The 20,466-nt window shown below is 55.4% G+C and overlaps 2 protein-coding genes across 5 annotated transcripts in view; both read left to right on the top strand.

Moving 5' to 3' along the window:
• The window catches only part of LOC138258876 (phosphatidylinositol 4,5-bisphosphate 3-kinase catalytic subunit gamma isoform-like), a 106,165-nt gene that overhangs the window by 10,627 nt on the left and 75,072 nt on the right, over positions 1 to 20,466 (top strand). The gene's annotated exons all lie outside the window — the stretch shown is intronic.
• LOC138259567 (uncharacterized) lies at positions 4,042 to 4,947 on the top strand. Its single transcript, XM_069207399.1, has one exon. It carries the CDS (start codon positions 4,042 to 4,044, stop codon positions 4,945 to 4,947), a length of 906 nt encoding a protein of 301 aa, XP_069063500.1.

The following is a 20,466-nucleotide window of genomic DNA, read 5'->3' on the forward strand; positions in this document are numbered from 1 at the left end:
CGTGCCACCCGCAGCTCAGCACTCCTTCCGTGCCACCCGCAGCTCAGCGCTCCTTCCGTGCCACCCCCAGCTCAGCACTCCTTCCGTACGACCCCCAGCTCAGCACTCCTTCCGTGCCACCTGCAGCTCAGCCCTCCTTCCGTGCCACCTGCAGGTCCGCACTCCTTCCCATCCACCCCCAGCTCAGCACTCCTTCCGTGCCACCTGCAGCTCAGCACTTTTCGTGCCACCCCCAGCTCAGCGCTCCTTCCGTGCCACCCACAGTTCAGCACTCCTTCCGTGCCACTAGCAGCTCAGCGCTCCTTCCGTGCCACCTGCACTTTTCGTGCCACCCCCAGCTCAGCGCTCCTTCCGTGCCACCCGCAGTTCCGCACTCCTTCCCATCCACCCCCAGCTCAGCACTCCTTCCGTGCCACCTGCAGCTCAGCACTTTTCGTGCCACCCCCAGCTCAGCGCTCCTTCCGTGCCACCCCCAGCTCAGCGCTCCTTCCGTGCCACCTACTGCTCAGCACTCCTTCCCATCCACCCCCAGCTCAGCACTCCTTCCATGCCACCTGCAGCTCAGCACTCCTTCCGTGCCACCTGCAGCTCAGCCCTCCTTCCGTGCCACCTGCAGTTCAGCACTCCTTCCGTGCCACCCGCAGCTCAGCACTCCTACCGTGCCACCCGCAGTTCAGCACTCCTTCCGTGCCACCCGCAGTTCAGCACTCCTTCCGTGCCACCTGCACCTCAGCACTCCTTCCGTACCACCCCCAGCTCAGCACTCCTTCCGTGCCACCTGCAACTCAGCACTCCTTCCCGTCCACCCCCAGTTCAGCAGTCCTTCCATGCCTCCCCTAGCTCAGCAGTCCTTCCATGCCACCTGCAGCTCAGCGCTCCATCCCTGCCACCTGCAGCTCAGCGCTCCATCCCTGCCACCCCAGCTCAGCGCTCCTTCCTTGCCACCCGCTGCTCAGCACTCCTACCGTGCCACCCGCAGTTCAGCACTCCTTCCGTGCCACCCACAGTTCAGCACTCCTTCCGTGCCACCTGCAGCTCAGCACTCCTTCTGTACCACCCCCAGCTCAGCACTCCTTCCGTGCCACCTGCAGCTCAGCCCTCCTTCCGTGCCACCTGCAGCTCAGCACTCCTTCCCGTCCACCCCCAGCTCAGCAGTCCTTCCATGCCACCCCTAGCTCAGCAGTCCTTCCATGCCACGTGCAGCTCAGCGCTCCTTCCCTGCCACCCCAGCTCAGCGCTCCTTCTGTGCCACTTGCAGCTCAGCGCTCCTACCATGCTACCCCAGCTCAGCGCTCCTTCCGTGCCACCCGCAGCTCAGCGCTCCATCCGTGTCACCCCCAGTTCAGCGCTCCATCCGTGTCACCCCCAGCTCAGCACTCCTTCCGTGCCACCTGCAGCTCAGCCCTCCTTCCGTGCCACCCGCAGTTCAGCACTCCTTCCCATCCACCCCCAGCTCAGCACTCCTTCCATGCCACCTGCAGCTCAGCCCTCCTTCCGTGCCACCTGCAACTCAGCACTCCTTCCCGTCCACCCCCAGCTCAGCAGCCCTTCCATGCCACCCCTAGCTCAGCAGTCCTTCCATGCCACCTGCAGCTCAGCGCTCCTTCCCTGCCACCCCAGCTCAGCGCTCCTTCCGTGCCACCTGCAGCTCAGCCTTCCTTCCGTGCCACCTGCAACTCAACACTCCTTCCCGTCCACCCCTAGCTCAGCAGTCCTTCCATGCCACCCCTAGCTCAGCAGTCCTTCCATGCCACCTGCAGCTCAGCGCTCCTTCCCTGCCACCCCAGCTCAGCGCTCCTTCCGTGCCACCCCCAGCTCAGCGCTCCTACCGTGCCACCCGCAGTTCACCACTCCTTCCGTGCCACCCGCAGCTCAGCACTCCTTCCGTGCCACCCGCAGCTCAGCGCTCCTTCCGTGCCACCCCCAGCTCAGCACTCCTTCCGTACGACCCCCAGCTCAGCACTCCTTCCGTGCCACCTGCAGCTCAGCCCTCCTTCCGTGCCACCTGCAGGTCTGCACTCCTTCCCATCCACCCCCAGCTCAGCACTCCTTCCGTGCCACCTGCAGCTCAGCACTTTTCGTGCCACCCCCAGCTCAGCGCTCCTTCCGTGCCACCCACAGTTCAGCACTCCTTCCGTGCCACTAGCAGCTCAGCGCTCCTTCCGTGCCACCTGCACTTTTCGTGCCACCCCCAGCTCAGCGCTCCTTCCGTGCCACCCGCAGTTCCGCACTCCTTCCCATCCACCCCCAGCTCAGCACTCCTTCCGTGCCACCTGCAGCTCAGCACTTTTCGTGCCACCCCCAGCTCAGCGCTCCTTCCGTGCCACCCCCAGCTCAGCGCTCCTTCCGTGCCACCCACAGTTCAGCACTCCTTCCCTGCCACCCCCATGGCACCTGCACATCAGCAGTTCTTCTAAAAAAACTTTTAGTTCAAAAGAGGGGACGTCACATATGAGAAATAGGGAGCGACAGAGATTTTTTGGGGTAATGTTTGTGAGCTGCAGAGGTATTTCAGTATTGAAGGCACATATCACAATCCCTGAATATTAGATGTGAACACATTTAGAATTTGGACGAGTGTCTGTGCAGTGTCAGTGACCTGGCCAAAGAGGGCATGAAAGGGCTGAAACTGGATCATAAACTCAAAGCTGTTATGAATCGGGGCCACAAAATATGTTTGATTCAGGTCCCCCCAAATCCTTAAGATGCCCCCGGCCCTTCACCCCTAGAGCTCCTTCCGTGCCACCTGCAGCTCAGCACTCCTTCCGTGCCACCTGCAGCTCAGCACTCGTCGTGCCACCCCCAGCTCAGCGCTCCTTCCGTGCCACCCCCAGTTCAGCGCTCCTTCCGTGCCACCCCCAGCTCAGCACTCCTTCCGTACCACCCCCAGCTCAGCACTCCTTCCGTTCCACCTGCAGCTCAGCCCTCCTTCCGTGCCACCCGCAGTTCCGCACTCCTTCCCATCCACCCGCAGCTCACCACTCCTTCCATGCCACCCCCAGCTCAGCACTCCTTCCATGCCACCCCCAGCTCAGCACTCCTTCCGTGCCACCTGCAACTCAGCACTCCTTCCCGTCCACTCCCAGCTCAGCAGTCCTTGTATGCCACCCCTAGCTCAGCAGTCCTTCCATGCCACCTGCAGCTCAGCGCTCCTTCCCTGCCACCCCAGCTCAGCGCTCCTTCCGTGCCACCTGCACTTTTCGTGCCACCCCCAGCTCAGCACTCCTTCCATGCCACCCCCAGCTCAGTACTCCTTCCGTGCCACCTGCAGCTCAGCACTCCTTCCGTGCCACCCGCAGTTCAGCACTCCTACCGTGCCACCCGCAGCTCAGCACTCCTACTGTGCCACCCGCAGTTCAGCACTCCTTCCGTGCCACCCGCAGCTCAGCACTCCTTCCGTGCCACCTGCAGCTCAGCACTCCTTCCGTGCCACCTGCAGCTCAGCACTCCTTCCGTGCCACCTGCAGCTCAGCCCTCCTTCCGTGCCACCTGCAGCTCAGCCCTCCTTCCGTGCCACCTGCAACTCAGCACTCCTTCCCGTCCACCCCCAGCTCAGCAGTCCTTCCATGCCACCCCTAGCTCAGCAGTCCTTCCCTGCCACCCCAGCTAGGCGCTCCTTCCGTGCCACCTGCAGCTCAGCACTCCTTCCCATCCACCCCCAGCTCAGCACTCCTTCCGTGCCACCTGCAGCTCAGCCCTCCTTCCGTGCCACCTGCAACTCAGCACTCCTTCCGTGCCACCTGCAGCTCAGCCCTTCTTCCGTGCCACCCGCAGCTCAGCACTCCTACCGTGCCACCCGCAGCTCAGCACTCCTACCGTGCCACCCGCAGTTCAGCACTCCTACCGTGCCACCCGCAGTTCAGCACTCCTTCCGTGCCACCCGCAGTTCAGCACTCCTTCCGTGCCACCTGCACCTCAGCACTCCTTCCGTACCACCCCCAGCTCAGCACTCCTTCCGTGCCACCTGCAACTCAGCACTCCTTCCCGTCCACCCCCAGTTCAGCAGTCCTTCCATGCCACCCCTAGCTCAGCAGTCCTTCCATGCCACCTGCAGCTCAGCGCTCCATCCCTGCCACCCCAGCTCAGCGCTCCTTCCTTGCCACCCGCTGCTCAGCACTCCTACCGTGCCACCCGCAGTTCAGCACTCCTTCCGTGCCACCCACAGTTCAGCACTCCTTCCGTGCCACCTGCAGCTCAGCACTCCTTCTGTACCACCCCCAGCTCAGCACTCCTTCTGTGCCACCTGCAGCTCAGCCCTCCTTCCGTGCCACCTGCAGCTCAGCACTCCTTCCCGTCCACCCCCAGCTCAGCAGTCCTTCCATGCCACCCCTAGCTCAGCAGTCCTTCCATGCCACCTGCAGCTCAGCACTCCTTCTGTACCACCCCCAGCTCAGCACTCCTTCTGTGCCACCTGCAGCTCAGCCCTCCTTCCGTGCCACCTGCAACTCAGCACTCCTTCTGTGCCACTTGCAGCTCAGCGCTCCTACCATGCTACCCCAGCTCAGCGATCCTTCCGTGCCACCCGCAGCTCAGCGCTCCTACCGTGCCACCCCCAGTTCAGCGCTCCATCCGTGTCACCCCCAGCTCAGCACTCCTTCCGTGCCACCCCCAGCTCAGCACTCCTTCCGTGCCACCTGCAGCTCAGCCCTCCTTCCCATCCACCCCCAGCTCAGCACTCCTTCCATGCCACCTGCAGCTCAGCCCTCCTTCCGTGCCACCTGCAACTCAGCAGCCCTTCCATGCCACCCCCAGCTCAGCAGCCCTTCCATGCCACCCCTAGCACAGCAGTCCTTCCATGCCACCTCTAGCTCAGCAGTCCTTCCATGCCACCTGCAGCTCAGCGCTCCTTCCCTGCCACCCCAGCTCAGCGCTCCTTCCGTGCCACCTGCAGCTCAGCCCTCCTTCCGTGCCACCTGCAACTCAGCACTCCTTCCCGTCCACCACTAGCTCAGCAGTCCTTCCATGCCACCTGCAGCTCAGCGCTCCTTTCCTGCCACCCCAGCTCAGCGCTCCTTCCGTGCCACCCCCAGCTCAGCGCTCCTACCGTGCCACCCGCAGTTCACCACTCCTTCCGTGCCACCTGCAGCTCAGCACTCCTTCCGTGCCACCCGCAGCTCAGCGCTCCTTCCGTGCCACCCCCAGCTCAGCGCTCCTTCCGTACGACCCCCAGCTCAGCACTCCTTCCGTGCCACCTGCAGCTCAGCCCTCCTTCCGTGCCACCTGCAGTTCCGCACTCCTTCCCATCCACCCCCAGCTCAGCACTCCTTCCGTGCCACCTGCAGCTCAGCACTTTTCGTGCCACCCCCAGCTCAGCGCTCCTTCCGTGCCACCCACAGTTCAGCACTCCTTCCGTGCCACTAGCAGCTCAGCGCTCCTTCCGTGCCACCTGCACTTTTCGTGCCACCACCAGCTCAGCGCTCCTTCCCTGCACCCCAGCTCAGCGCTCCTTCCGTGCCACCCCCAGTTCAGCGCTCCTTCCGTGCCACCCCCAGCTCAGCACTCCTTCCGTACCACCCCCAGCTCAGCACTCCTTCCGTTCCACCTGCAGCTCAGCCCTCCTTCCGTTCCACCTGCAGCTCAGCCCTCCTTCCGTGCCACCCGCAGCTCAGCCCTCCTTCCGTGCCACCCGTAGTTCCGCACTCCTTCCCATCCACCCGCAGCTCAGCACTCCTTCCATGCCACCCCCAGCTCAGCACTCCTTCCGTGCCACCTGCAACTCAGCACTCCTTCCCGTCCACCCCCAGCTCAGCAGTCCTTCCATGCCACCCCTAGCTAAGCAGTCCTTCCATGCCACCTGCAGCTCAGCGCTCCTTCCCTGCCACCCCAGCTCAGCGCTCCTTCCGTGCCACCTGCACTTTTCGTGCCACCCCCAGCTCAGCACTCCTTCCATGCCACCCCCAGCTCAGCACTCCTTCCGTGCCACCTGCAGCTCAGCACTCCTTCCGTGCCACCCACAGTTCAGCACTCCTTCCGTGCCACCTGCAGCTCAGCACTCCTTCTGTACCACCCCCAGCTCAGCACTCCTTCTGTGCCACCTGCAGCTCAGCCCTCCTTCCGTGCCACCTGCAGCTCAGCACTCCTTCCCGTCCACCCCCAGCTCAGCAGTCCTTCCATGCCACCCCTAGCTCAGCAGTCCTTCCATGCCACCTGCAGCTCAGCACTCCTTCTGTACCACCCCCAGCTCAGCACTCCTTCTGTGCCACCTGCAGCTCAGCCCTCCTTCCGTGCCACCTGCAACTCAGCACTCCTTCTGTGCCACTTGCAGCTCAGCGCTCCTACCATGCTACCCCAGCTCAGCGATCCTTCCGTGCCACCCGCAGCTCAGCGCTCCTACCGTGCCACCCCCAGTTCAGCGCTCCATCCGTGTCACCCCCAGCTCAGCACTCCTTCCGTGCCACCCCCAGCTCAGCACTCCTTCCGTGCCACCTGCAGCTCAGCCCTCCTTCCCATCCACCCCCAGCTCAGCACTCCTTCCATGCCACCTGCAGCTCAGCCCTCCTTCCGTGCCACCTGCAGCTCAGCCCTCCTTCCGTGCCACCTGCAACTCAGCACTCCTTCCCTGCCACCCCCAGCTCAGCAGCCCTTCCATGCCACCCCTAGCTCAGCAGTCCTTCCATGCCACCTGCAGCTCAGCGCTCCTTCCCTGCCACCCCAGCTCAGCGCTCCTTCCGTGCCACCTGCAGCTCAGCCCTCCTTCCGTGCCACCTGCAACTCAGCACTCCTTCCAGTCCACCACTAGCTCAGCAGTCCTTCCATGCCACCTGCAGCTCAGCGCTCCTTTCCTGCCACCCCAGCTCAGCGCTCCTTCCGTGCCACCCCCAGCTCAGCGCTCCTACCGTGCCACCCGCAGTTCACCACTCCTTCCGTGCCACCCGCAGCTCAGCACTCCTTCCGTGCCACCCGCAGCTCAGCGCTCCTTCCGTGCCACCCCCAGCTCAGCGCTCCTTCCGTACGACCCCCAGCTCAGCACTCCTTCCGTGCCACCTGCAGCTCAGCCCTCCTTCCGTGCCACCTGCAGTTCCGCACTCCTTCCCATCCACCCCCAGCTCAGCACTCCTTCCGTGCCACCTGCAGCTCAGCACTTTTCGTGCCACCCCCAGCTCAGCGCTCCTTCCGTGCCACCCACAGTTCAGCACTCCTTCCGTGCCACTAGCAGCTCAGCGCTCCTTCCGTGCCACCTGCACTTTTCGTGCCACCACCAGCTCAGCGCTCCTTCCCTGCCACCCCAGCTCAGCGCTCCTTCCGTGCCACCCCCAGTTCAGCGCTCCTTCCGTGCCACCCCCAGCTCAGCACTCCTTCCGTACCACCCCCAGCTCAGCACTCCTTCCGTTCCACCTGCAGCTCAGCCCTCCTTCCGTTCCACCTGCAGCTCAGCCCTCCTTCCGTGCCACCCGCAGCTCAGCCCTCCTTCCGTGCCACCCGTAGTTCCGCACTCCTTCCCATCCACCCGAAGCTCAGCACTCCTTCCATGCCACCCCCAGCTCAGCACTCCTTCCGTGCCACCTGCAACTCAGCACTCCTTCCCGTCCACCCCCAGCTCAGCAGTCCTTCCATGCCACCCCTAGCTAAGCAGTCCTTCCATGCCACCTGCAGCTCAGCGCTCCTTCCCTGCCACCCCAGCTCAGCGCTCCTTCCGTGCCACCTGCACTTTTCGTGCCACCCCCAGCTCAGCACTCCTTCCATGCCACCCCCAGCTCAGCACTCCTTCCGTGCCACCTGCAGCTCAGCACTCCTTCCGTGCCACCTGCAGCTCAGCACTCCTTCCGTGCCACCTGCAGCTCAGCACTCTTCGTGCCACCCCCAGCTCAGCGCTCCTTCCGTGCCACCCACAGTTCAGCACTCCTTCCGTGCCACTAGCAGCTCAGCGCTCCTTCCGTACCACCTGCACTTTTCGTGCCACCCCCAGCTCAGCCCTCCTTCCGTGCCACCCGCAGTTCCGCACTCCTTCCCATTCACCCCCAGCTCAGCACTCCTTCCATGCCACCTGCAGCTCAGCGCTCCTTCCCTGCCACCTGCAACTCAGCACTCCTTCCATGCCACCCCCAGCTCAGCACTCTTCGTGCCACCCCCAGCTCAGCGCTCCTTCCGTGCCACCCGCAGTTCCGCACTCCTTCCCATCCACCCCCAGCTCAGCACTCCTTCCGTGCCACCTGCAGCTCAGCACTTTTCGTGCCACCCCCAGCTCAGCGCTCCTTCCGTGCCACCCACAGTTCAACACTCCTTCCGTGCCACTAGCAGCTCAGCGCTCCTTCCGTGCCACCTGCACTTTTCGTGCCACCACCAGCTCAGCGCTCCTTCCCTGCCACCCCAGCTCAGCGCTCCTTCCGTGCCACCCCCAGTTCAGCGCTCCTTCCGTGCCACCCCCAGCTCAGCACTCCTTCCGTACCACCCCCAGCTCAGCACTCCTTCCGTACCACCCCCAGCTCAGCACTCCTTCCGTTCCACCTGCAGCTCAGCCCTCCTTCCGTGCCACCCGCAGCTCAGCCCTCCTTCCGTGCCACCCGCAGTTCCGCACTCCTTCCCATCCACCCGCAGCTCAGCACTCCTTCCATGCCACCCCCAGCTCAGCACTCCTTCCGTGCCACCTGCAACTCAGCACTCCTTCCCGTCCACCCCCAGCTCAGCAGTCCTTCCATGCCACCCCTAGCTAAGCAGTCCTTCCATGCCACCTGCACCTCAGCGCTCCTTCCCTGCCACCCCAGCTCAGCGCTCCTTCCGTGCCACCTGCACTTTTCGTGCCACCCCCAGCTCAGCACTCCTTCCATGCCACCCCCAGCTCAGCACTCCTTCCGTGCCACCTGCAGCTCAGCACTCTTCATGCCACCCCCAGCTCAGCGCTCCTTCCGTGCCACCCACAGTTCAGCACTCCTTCCGTGCCACTAGCAGCTCAGCGCTCCTTCCCTGCCACCCCAGCTCAGCGCTCCTTCCCTGCCACCCCAGCTCAGCGCTCCTTCCGTGCCACCTGCACTTTTCGTGCCACCCCCAGCTCAGCACTCCTTCCGTGCCACCCCCAGCTCAGCACTCCTTCCGTGCCACCCCCAGCTCAGCACTCCTTCCGTGCCACCTGCAGCTCAGCACTCCTTCCGTGCCACCTGCAGCTCAGCACTCTTCGTGCCACCCCCAGCTCAGCGCTCCTTCCGTGCCACCCACAGTTCAGCACTCCTTCCGTGCCACTAGCAGCTCAGCGCTCCTTCCGTACCACCTGCACTTTTCGTGCCTCCCCCAGCTCAGCCCTCCTTCCGTGCCACCCGCAGTTCCGCACTCCTTCCCATCCACCCCCAGCTCAGCACTCCTTCCATGCCACCTGCAGCTCAGCGCTCCTTCCCTGCCACCTGCAACTCAGCACTCCTTCCATGCCACCCCCAGCTCAGCACTCTTCGTGCCACCCCCAGCTCAGCGCTCCTTCCGTGCCACCCGCAGTTCCGCACTCCTTCCCATCCAGCCCCAGCTCAGCACTCCTTCCGTGCCACCTGCAGCTCAGCACTTTTCGTGCCACCCCCAGCTCAGCGCTCCTTCCGTGCCACCCGCAGTTCCGCACTCCTTCCCATCCAGCCCCAGCTCAGCACTCCTTCCGTGCCACCTGCAGCTCAGCACTTTTCGTGCCACCCCCAGCTCAGCACTCCTTCCATGCCACCTGCAGCTCAGCCCTCCTTCCGTGCCACCTGCAACTCAGCACTCCTTCCCGTCCACCCCCAGCTCAGCAGCCCTTCCATGCCACCCCTAGCTCAGCAGTCCTTCCATGCCACCTGCAGCTCAGCGCTCCTTCCCTGCCACCCCAGCTCAGCGCTCCTTCCGTGCCACCTGCAGCTCAGCCCTCCTTCCGTGCCACCTGCAACTCAACACTCCTTCCCGTCCACCCCTAGCTCAGCAGTCCTTCCATGCCACCCCTAGCTCAGCAGTCCTTCCATGCCACCTGCAGCTCAGCGCTCCTTCCCTGCCACCCCAGCTCAGCGCTCCTTCCGTGCCACCCCCAGCTCAGCGCTCCTACCGTGCCACCCGCAGTTCACCACTCCTTCCGTGCCACCCGCAGCTCAGCACTCCTTCCGTGCCACCCGCAGCTCAGCACTCCTTCCGTGCCACCCGCAGCTCAGCGCTCCTTCCGTGCCACCCCCAGCTCAGCACTCCTTCCGTACGACCCCCAGCTCAGCACTCCTTCCGTGCCACCTGCAGCTCAGCCCTCCTTCCGTGCCACCTGCAGGTCTGCACTCCTTCCCATCCACCCCCAGCTCAGCACTCCTTCCGTGCCACCTGCAGCTCAGCACTTTTCGTGCCACCCCCAGCTCAGCGCTCCTTCCGTGCCACCCACAGTTCAGCACTCCTTCCGTGCCACTAGCAGCTCAGCGCTCCTTCCGTGCCACCTGCACTTTTCGTGCCACCCCCAGCTCAGCGCTCCTTCCGTGCCACCCGCAGTTCCGCACTCCTTCCCATCCACCCCCAGCTCAGCACTCCTTCCATGCCACCTGCAGCTCAGCGCTCCTTCCCTGCCACCTGCAACTCAGCACTCCTTCCATGCCACCCCCAGCTCAGCACTCTTCGCGCCACCCCCAGCTCAGCGCTCCTTCCGTGCCACCCGCAGTTCCGCACTCCTTCCCATCCACCCCCAGCTCAGCACTCCTTCCGTGCCACCTGCAGCTCAGCACTTTTCGTGCCACCCCCAGCTAAGCGCTCCTTCCGTGCCACCCCCAGCTCAGCGCTCCTTCCGTGCCACCCACAGTTCAGCACTCCTTCCCTGCCACCCCCATGGCACCTGCACATCAGCAGTTCTTCTAAAAAAAACTTTTAGTTCAAAAGAGGGGACGTCACATATGAGAAATAGGGAGCGACAGAGATTTTTTGGGGTAATGTTTGTGAGCTGCAGAGGTATTTCAGTATTGAAGGCACATATCACAATCCCTGAATATTAGATGTGAACACATTTAGAATTTGGACGAGTGTCTGTGCAGTGTCAGTGACCTGGCCAAAGAGGGCATGAAAGGGCTGAAACTGGATCATAAACTCAAAGCTGTTATGAATCGGGGCCACAAAATATGTTTGATTCAGGTCCCCCCAAATCCTTAAGATGCCCCCGGCCCTTCACCCCTAGAGCTGAGCCTGCAACATTAGCTGACAAGCTCAGGAACTCGCACCCCTTCAGCGAGCCCACGGCAGGGCGACGCAGTGCCAGTTTCTGGGCTTGGCTGTGCCCCAGTGGTCCTCACCTGGGCCACCAGCTTGGCCCTGCGCCGCTGACGTATAAACAGCACAAGTGGGCCCCAGGAGTGAAAGTGATGCACCACAGAAGAAAGTCCAGCAGTCCACGAGACAGAGAAGTGCAGGAGGGGAAGAGGGCACGTCAGAGAGAAGTGCATCCAAGCAGGGCGCACGTATGACGTGGCATGGATACCATGAGCCAGTGCTTAATTTGTGCATGTTGTTTCCGGTGCTGAGCACCGGCACTTATTTTTGAGGGCCGGGGCTTACTCTTCTGCCTCAAGCATTTGCTGCGATCAAAAGACACATATGGGGAAGACGGAGGAAGGGGAAAACGAAAAAGCGTCACAAAGGGAGAAAGCAGAAAGCTGCAGGAGTGAGGGGAAGGGGCAGGGAGTGGTTTTATATGGATTGAAGAAGCCCGAGATGGCTTCAGGAATAGGGCGCCTCAGTATTCCGTGTTCACATATTTAATTGCAGCAGCGCGTGTTTAAGAAGAGGGCTTTGGGCACCGGCACCTTTTTATTTACAAATTAAGCATTGCCATGATCCCTAATACGAGCAAGCATTATGCCTCCCCCACCCCTTCCCCTACTTTATGGGGGGTGGCACACTGGTTGCTTTGATTGCTTTGATTTCATAGTGTGTCATAGTAAAAGGTCTGTCCCTCTCACATTGCTTTGTGCCCAGGGTAAGTTACATCCTTATGTTGGAATTAATGAGTGGTCTGGGAATGGCCTCAGCAGCCAGAGGAAAGTATCTACAGAATGTAAAGGAGGGGCGAACACCAAGGGATGTTGTTGCATAACATGTCCTGTGTCTTTAATTATATATAAATAAACATATGAGCCTACGTCAGCATGTTTCGCCCTAATGCAGGCTTCGCTGGGGCTCTTCAGGGTGGAGGGCTATACAGGGGCTAGCGTCCACAGAGGCAGAATCAAGTAGACCTCAGGTGTCCGCTTGGTCTTGTTTTGAGAAGTCCAATGTGGTCTGTGATACCGCGTCCATGGAGGTAATGTGGGACACCATAGTCTCTAAGGCATCACATGTACGTGAAAGCAAAATAGACTGTGCGTCAGACCATAGACTTACAGGATGAAATACAACACAGTCCCTCTTGCTACACAAATTCAAATCTTTGCATTGGCCACTGTATATGCCAGAAGGAAGAATGTGAAAGAACACCAAACAGAGTTCCTCAGGAGGTGAGGTATGTTAAACAAAGGCAATATTTTGTTGTATGAATTTGTGAACTGACTAGTTTATCTTCTGATGGGGGAAATACTTACAAAGTTAAGAAAATTATAGGTGTCTCAGAATATCACATCCCATGTGCACAGGGAGACAAACCAGGACATGGGGAGTGAGTGAGGGGGTAGGTTAAGGGACATCAAGCACCCTATGAGCTATGGTGACCTCACACGAATGACCCTTTGTCACCCTGAAAAGGACAAGCCAGGGTGGAAGATGCCCCCGAGACCCCTAACTGGCGTCCATGCACCCATGCCAATCAGGTCAACTCACTTAGAAAAACTAGAAGCGAAGGATGGATTGCCCGAATCCCTTTCAAGTACTGGTTACTGCACCAGCCAACATTCCATTCCATGTAGTTTTGCCTCAGTCTGTCCATTATGGAGTTCCAAGATGATAAAATACCTCATTAGGTGGAGCGCTCTACCATACGTTCAGTGTGCGATTTGTTTAGATTTGATTTTTGCCAAACTCAGCTCATCCTTCTGAGGTCGATAAAGTGAGAACCGATTTTGATCGGGTAATTATAATGGTGTGCAAAAAGGTTCTTTAAAAAAAGGTTCCCGGTGACAGTGCTGTAGTAATATTATAGTGGTATTATCATCAGCCATCCTGTTCTGCGAAATTTACAGGGTTAAAAAAAAAAAAAAAAAAACTGTTGTTTCCAGGTCGAAGGAATGAAACTTTACTCAAAACACGACCACCCGTGTTGCCGCGCAGTGGCAGACCTGTTGTCTCGGAGAGACAGCTCAAATTTCAGTTGCTGATGCTCTATTTCGGTGTTAAACTTCTACTAAGCCGGTGAAACCCTTGCCCATACAATGTTAAAATGTGTGAAAATGACAAAATAGTTTAGAAGCTGCTGCTTCAAAATTTGCTGCAACGTGCCGCATAATTCAGTCAACGCTGCTGCCTAATTAGGTCCTCTCTTGCCACATAATTCTATTGGAACTGTTTGAAAGGAGTGTCACTGCCTCTCAAAACAGCCTGCACTATCCTGGACCTTTTTTCCTTTTTCTATATTCATCTGTTCAGAACCAGGACCCCTCATTAGAAGAGTAAATCGTTGTATCACGTGGGTCACATCCCCGTACGATTTCATAGTACAGATTTTCAGTGCAACATATGGAATGCTTATGTTCCCACTTGAAGTTAAAGAATATATATCTTTTTTAGCAATGAGATTGGGCAGGTCTTATGCTCACGTCGGCTGTTTTTACTTAGTTTAGATGTGCAAACAGCTCTCCTGGGTCAGTTCTGGAGGGTTTCCTGACCCATACATCCTTGAAGACATACACCAGCATCCTCATGTGACGGGGATAACAGCAGAGCCAGTAAGCAACAGAAAGCAGAACCTGGTTAGGGCTGGGAGGAATGAAAGGGCCTGGACGGGATTACAACGAATAAATCCATCTTCTCATGTCAAAGAGTTAAAAAGCAGAACTCATTTCTGTACAAAGGGAACCAGTTTATGAGGAACATGGAACTAGGGGCCATAGGTATGAACACATTTTCCCATGGACGCAAAATGGCAAAAACACTTTGAAACATCCGGTCCTATTTTTTTTGCTTTTTAGGGTCGAGCCTGCGTTGCATGCGCTCGTGCACGCGTATCGCAGCGAGACGCTTTAGTGTTTAGAAAAGGGCTCGGAGCCCTGTCCACGTCACGTCAGTGTTTTTTATTGGTTCGTGGGCTTGGCTAATAAAATCTGCTTGCTTTCATTAGTCGAAGGCACATATACGTCATGCCTTTTCCGGTGGCTAGCCCTCCTCCAGCGCAGTGACCAAGTACAGAAAACATGCGAGGCTCGCTGTTTTCCATTGGGCTCGTGGACTTCTTTTTCTCTAATTTACGAGCGTGACCTTGCTTGGCAGAAGTCGAGCGCTTTACATAGTTAATTTCACTTTTTCGGGTTATGTACATAAATGCACTTTTGCCCGATAGGTGAAAAGTCGGGTTAGGAGTTAACAACGCGATCAGCTCTAACATGAGCAAAGACGAGACCCGTTGCATTGCAAATGCTTGTTTATATTTGACATTCACTAAAACAGTTTACTTGTTTGTGGAACTGGTTGGCATATTTATGTAACTATGGGTCAGATGTATCAAAATGCAATTTTACATTTCCTAAATAGTAACTCCATAGAAATCGCTATTTAAGAAATGCAAAATGATATGTATGAAATTATCGATTTCACATGGCGTAGGAACTGCTATTAGTAAATTGGTATTAGGAATCCCCCTGGCATTTACTCCAATGGGCCTGTTTAGCATTTCAAAAATAGCAATTTCCTATTAGGAAACTGCTATTTTTGAAAATGCTAAATCAAGGATGGCTATGGCCATAAGGCCCCCGTGATGCACCCCCAAAAAAGGGGTGTGCTTGTTAAGCACACATATGCCCTAGTGGCATGTGTGCGCTCTATCGCAGCTAAAAAAATAATTAAAAAAAATGCATCTTTGGATATTTTTTTTTTAATTGCACATGGTTACCATCGACTTGGGGTCGATGGTAATTGCATTTCCTATGTGCCCAAATTTACATTTACGAAATGCTTTGTACGTGTGAATAGGAACCGCAAATAGGTAATCCCTATTTGCAATTTCCTGTTTAGGGGATTGCCAATTGCAATTTCCACTGGGTAAAACTCACAATTTGCTTCCGCTTACAGGGCTTTGTACATCTGAAAAGCCCATGTAGCATTTTTTAATGGCCCACAGGGAACACCTGCATCAGTGCTTAATTCGTAAAAAAAAAAACAAAGTTCCAGGGCCCTTGTCCGAAGGCCACTGCAGCCTTCATCACCCATTTCCCCTGCCAGCGCTGCGAATGACAGTACCAATATAACACCTAACCATCACACTCCTGTAAGCGTGACAACTCAGACTTTTTCAGGCCACACAAAGCTATAATAATTGCGTGAGAGGCTGGTATCATACATTTTCAATGCAAATTGACTTAATAAACACAGTTGTGCTCATCTCAAAATTAAATGGACAGTGCCACCATGTGGTGGACTGTCACTAGAGCCGATGCTGACAATTAAATGCAGGTACCGAGCCCCTGAAACCACTGGCTCAAATTAAGCACTGGCCTGCATGTTCTTAATTGTGCCTGTGCATATCTGACCCGCACAATCAGTTCTGAATGTGCTGCAACCACAGCTTTCAAACTTAGATGTTCTTGTCAGGCACACACAATGCCATTGGCTCTGTGGGGCTCCAGGGTGGTGAGAGGGCGAATGTCAGACCCTCACTCTGAGTGTCACATGCAGAGAGATGTGGGATGCAGAAGGAATGCTTGTACAAATGCAGAGGGGCTACCAGTATTAAGAAACAACCCATGCTGGGGTTCCACACCATTTGAGTTAGCAACGCGTGGCCCACTGTGCTTTGGGTGATGTGGCCTTTGTGGTTAAGCTGATGAAAACATCCCAATGAGGGACACAAAACTGAGAGAGCAGGATTCATGAGAGGAAGAGCACATTGGGCAACCAACTGAGTTAGTGGTTTGCCTGGGGGTTCTTGAGTTCATTTCTTGTTCCTTGGGATCTTGGGCACACAACGTGGAGTCTCTCACAGAGAGATAGGAAGAAAGATTTGGAGTCCAGATCCCTGTATTGACACAAAGGGGGTCATTATGAACACGGCGGGATTCCTCGCCGTGTTCATGCTGGCGGTTTAAACACAGACCGCCAGCCCGTTGAAGACCCTGCCAACCCAATAATGAACATTCCACTGGGCCGGCAGGCGGAAACAGTGTTTCCGCCAGCCAGCCCAGCGGAATGCTGGGCCAGGACATTGCCGTCGGCTCCACATGGAGCCGTCGTCAATGCCACAGTGCAGCGGGTGCAGCAGCACCCGTTGCGCAGATCACTGCCCGTAAATCGGACAGCGATATGTGCGACGGGGCTGTGCACGGGGGCCACTGCACTGCCCATGCCAAATGCATTGGCAGTGCAGGGACCCCCAAGGGGGCCCCAGAGCACCCCCTTCTGCCAGCCTTTCCCTGGCAGGGGAAACCGCCAGGGAAAGGCTGGAGGAACACAGGTTCTTTATCCAGAGGGTTGCGCTGCTTGCAGAGCTGCCCTGTGGGATAGAGAACTCCGCCATCGTCAGGTAGCCTGGCGGTGGTGGAGGACCACCTGTGTCGGTCCCCCTGTGTTCGGAATATGGCGGTCCAGACCGTCATGCTGGTGGCAGTAATTTCCGCCACCGCCGGCATGGCGATCTGGACCGCCATGTTCACAATGACCCCCAAAGTATCTTGTTGTTGGACACAACAAAAGCATCACTGCAATCTCCGGAAGGCCCCTCTGTCATCTGTCCAACTATATCTTGTCATGCTTAAAAGGCATCAATCAGATCAAAGTATATCTTATCCATTGTACAGATCTGTCCAACTATGGCAGCAGGGTAACATTTTTATCACCACAGCCATCTGCTGTGTGTCTGCTCGTTTCATCATTCTAATGTGGGTATGAGAAGGTCTCAAGGTTTGTTAATTTTTTGTTGATTGTCACATGGGCTTCACCTTTAAACGTTGCATTTCTGCGGGCAGCCATGACTCCCATATCTCTCGTCGTCAACATGCAACAGTCCATGTCCCGTTTGCAGTCTCTCAGCAATGGTGCATGAGGCGCCCCCACAACCTTGTGATGTTCCTCTTCGCAACCATCATTCCAAGAGTCAGCCACAGTATCTCTGTCTCCAGAGGTCTGTAGTGTCCCATATGTTTAACAGGCACCATTTCTTCAAGGCTCCCATCGCGGTACTGTATACCCCCTTCATAGAGGCAACTACTGAGGAGCAATAACCCTGTATCTCTGGGAAGTCCCATAGTATGTGCCGAAAGGATCCATCCACTCCACACCCCCGAGACAGAGCGTCGGATGATCCACCCATTTTGACTTTCACCAAGCACGTCAGATAAGATCTACGGATGATTTTCAACTACACTAACCGGGACCTGGATCTAATTCCCACCTCTTGTGCGGGGGCCAGGGCCTTGCACCATTTGTCGTCATGAAGGCTTCCTACGTCTTGCTCCTATTGTGGTTTTAGGTGTTAACGGGTTGGGGGAGTTATTAATCAATATCTGGTAGGTGAGGGAAATGGCTTTCTTATGTAGATGTTCCTCCAGAAACCTACTCTCGGGGGGGGAAGGATTCAGATAGTTCTGTCTTCTTGGGAAGTGCATACTGAACTGAAGAGCATGTCACACCTGAAGGTAATGAAAATACTCAGAGGATGCCCATGTGAACTCCCCTTGTAAGTCAGGGAAGGAGAGTACCTGACTCTGCGACCAAAGATCTCCCACCTTCAGGATGCTGATAAGGGAGAATCCCCAAGGCAGCAACTCAAGGTGTGTTCTTGGTTGCCTGGGGGAAAGGCGGCTCTTCTCGGTAGCGTTCCACACGTACCTCCTTTTAACTTGGGTACTGCTTCCATGGAGAGACCATCTCATGAGTAGTAGTTGCTCAGACTATTACACAAAATAACGTTTCCAATTCTTGCACCCACCGTATTCAGTCGAAAGTGACCTGATGATGCGATCTGGCCATAGTCAAACTTATTACTAAGCAACTGGGCTTAACTTGAGCCCAACTATTCATCCAAAAGGCCAATGGTATTGCTTTCAGGCAAATGTTCTTTAATAAGTACTGCTATTTTAAATCATAAAAACTGGGTACTTCCTGCATTAGATGCCATCTGCATTTGGTTTCTGGCTTCAACTCATTGGCATATATACACAATTGTAATCTTTGCTGCATTTTATTGCGCAAGGTGTAAGCACACCTTCAGTTTTGGGTTCTTCCTGGCAGCCCTGATGGGTGGAGGTAAAGGCACAGAGAATAGACAGTAATATCATAGCTATTGTTGGGAAAAGATTTGACAATGAGCAAATGTTTGCCTTATCACACAGTTTCCTCGGTGCTGAAGAGCAACACATATTTAAACCAAAGATACCTGTACATGTCATATGTAGCCACCAAAACAAGTCCCTGGATGACGAACTTCTTTAAGTTTCTAAAGCACTCTGATGTCCTTGCACCAGGGACATCATAAGGATTTTGGGGGCCCTGAGTCATACGTGTTCAAAACAACTTTCAATTTATCATCCAACTTCAGCGCTTTCATGCCCTCTTTGGCCAGGCCATGACGGTGCACAGGCACCCTGGCACACATTCTAGATGTGTTTACATCTGGTATCCAGGGATAGTGGCCTGTGTTTTCAATGTTGTAACTCTGCAGTAGCTCACTAATATTACTGCAAATAATATCTGCGACCGACTGCCATTTCTCATATGCGAGGTCCTGTTTTGATCTAAAAGGTACTTTTCTATGGGTGTTGCATGGTGCTGAAAAATATCTGTAATACATCACTCGATTTAAAATAAAATTAAAAGTAAATGGTATTTAAAACAATTTATGTTTAACAATCATTCAAGGTAATTAGGGCAGGACTGTGTGGAGAACAGAGACAATCTATCAGGGCATCCCTCCCTCCCAAAAGGGCTGGGGCCCAGGGCCAGAGCCCACCTTGCCCATGCCTTAAAACGTCTCTGCGTTGCACGCATGGACAGAAATACAGATGAGCACGTAAACTGAAAACAAACTCTGCAGGACACATTCAAAATGGCTGCTCGTGTAGGAAATAGGCCTCAGCCTGACTTTGCCTGACTTTTGCGTCACATAGAACGTGTGAAGCCGTCGGTCTGTGACGTACGTTCTGATGCAAATGAGGCCTTAAAGGCTTGCCTGAGAAAAAAAATATAAAACCTGAAAAGAACAGAAAATATACCACACTGTGCCTAGTACCTTCACAAGTTCAAAACGGGAACATCAACAATTCCATGTGCTAGGTGACTGTCTCTAAAGTGTGCATCATCAATGTTCAGATCCACAGTTTAACTCGTATTTGTCCCAAATTTTGTTGGATCACAAAATCTAAATGAACTGGAGTAAAAATATCTTCATTTATTTTGAACATTATTTGTATAAAAACGCCAGCTGCAGGCTCATCATGGGAAGATCAACCTCCATCCAGCTGAACCATCTTTCTTCCCTGTATCCATGCGAATTCTATAACATTCTATTTCCAGTGCCCTCTCAATGAGAGACATGATGTAACCACTAAAATAAGAACATTGCAATAAGTAATGATTACATAAAGTACTATTCACAACAACATAACAATGTGCTCCTTGGAATACAAACTAGAAGGGGGTTGCAAGAGTTTTTGCTTCAGAAAGCCTGGACTTAGCAGTCTCAGGCAGCATTCAGATTTTGCAAGAATGTTAATTATTTGCGTACAAGACGTCTCTTTGACAGTGCTGCCAGCGTTGCACACTTTAGAGGCCATCCTAGTGCTTAATTTGAGCTGGGGGTTTCCGAAGCCGGGCACCTGCACTTAATTGTCTACACCTGCACATATGACAGTCTGCCACTAGGTGGTGCCGTCTGTTTAATTTTGAAATGAGCATAACAACAGTTGTTTATTAATTCAATATATATTAAAAAAAAAGACCAAAACTTTTTGCCCAGTCCATTCTTATAGCTTTCGGGCCTGGAATAGCCTGAATTGTCACACTTGTAGGTGTGTGATGGGAGCAGTTGTGTTGATAGTGTCACTGGCCGGGGCACCGGGTTGTGCAAGATGCAGTGGCCTCCTAACAAGGCCCCTGGCACTTATTTTTTGCCAAATTAAGGACTGAGCCAACCAGCTACTTCTTTCAAGCAGCACCTTACGTAGTTCTGCCAGCAGAAGCCTGGAAGGTCGCCTGCCAGATGATGCACAGTCTCGCAGACGGACACATGAATCCAGATTCAGGGTTTAAGGTCAATCAAAGACACATCTGGGACTCTCCCTGAAAATTGGGAGACGGTGGAAACACCAGCTAAACTTACAATATTTTTGTGCAGATTTAATGTCAACTTTAAGTTCCTTAACAAAACATTCTAAACATTGAAGAAATAGAAATTTGACCAAGTCATGTGATCCACAAGTGTTTTACATA

The sequence above is a fragment of the Pleurodeles waltl genome, chromosome 9 (assembly GCF_031143425.1).
Source record: "Pleurodeles waltl isolate 20211129_DDA chromosome 9, aPleWal1.hap1.20221129, whole genome shotgun sequence".
In the NCBI taxonomy this organism is placed as follows: domain Eukaryota; kingdom Metazoa; phylum Chordata; class Amphibia; order Caudata; family Salamandridae; genus Pleurodeles; species Pleurodeles waltl.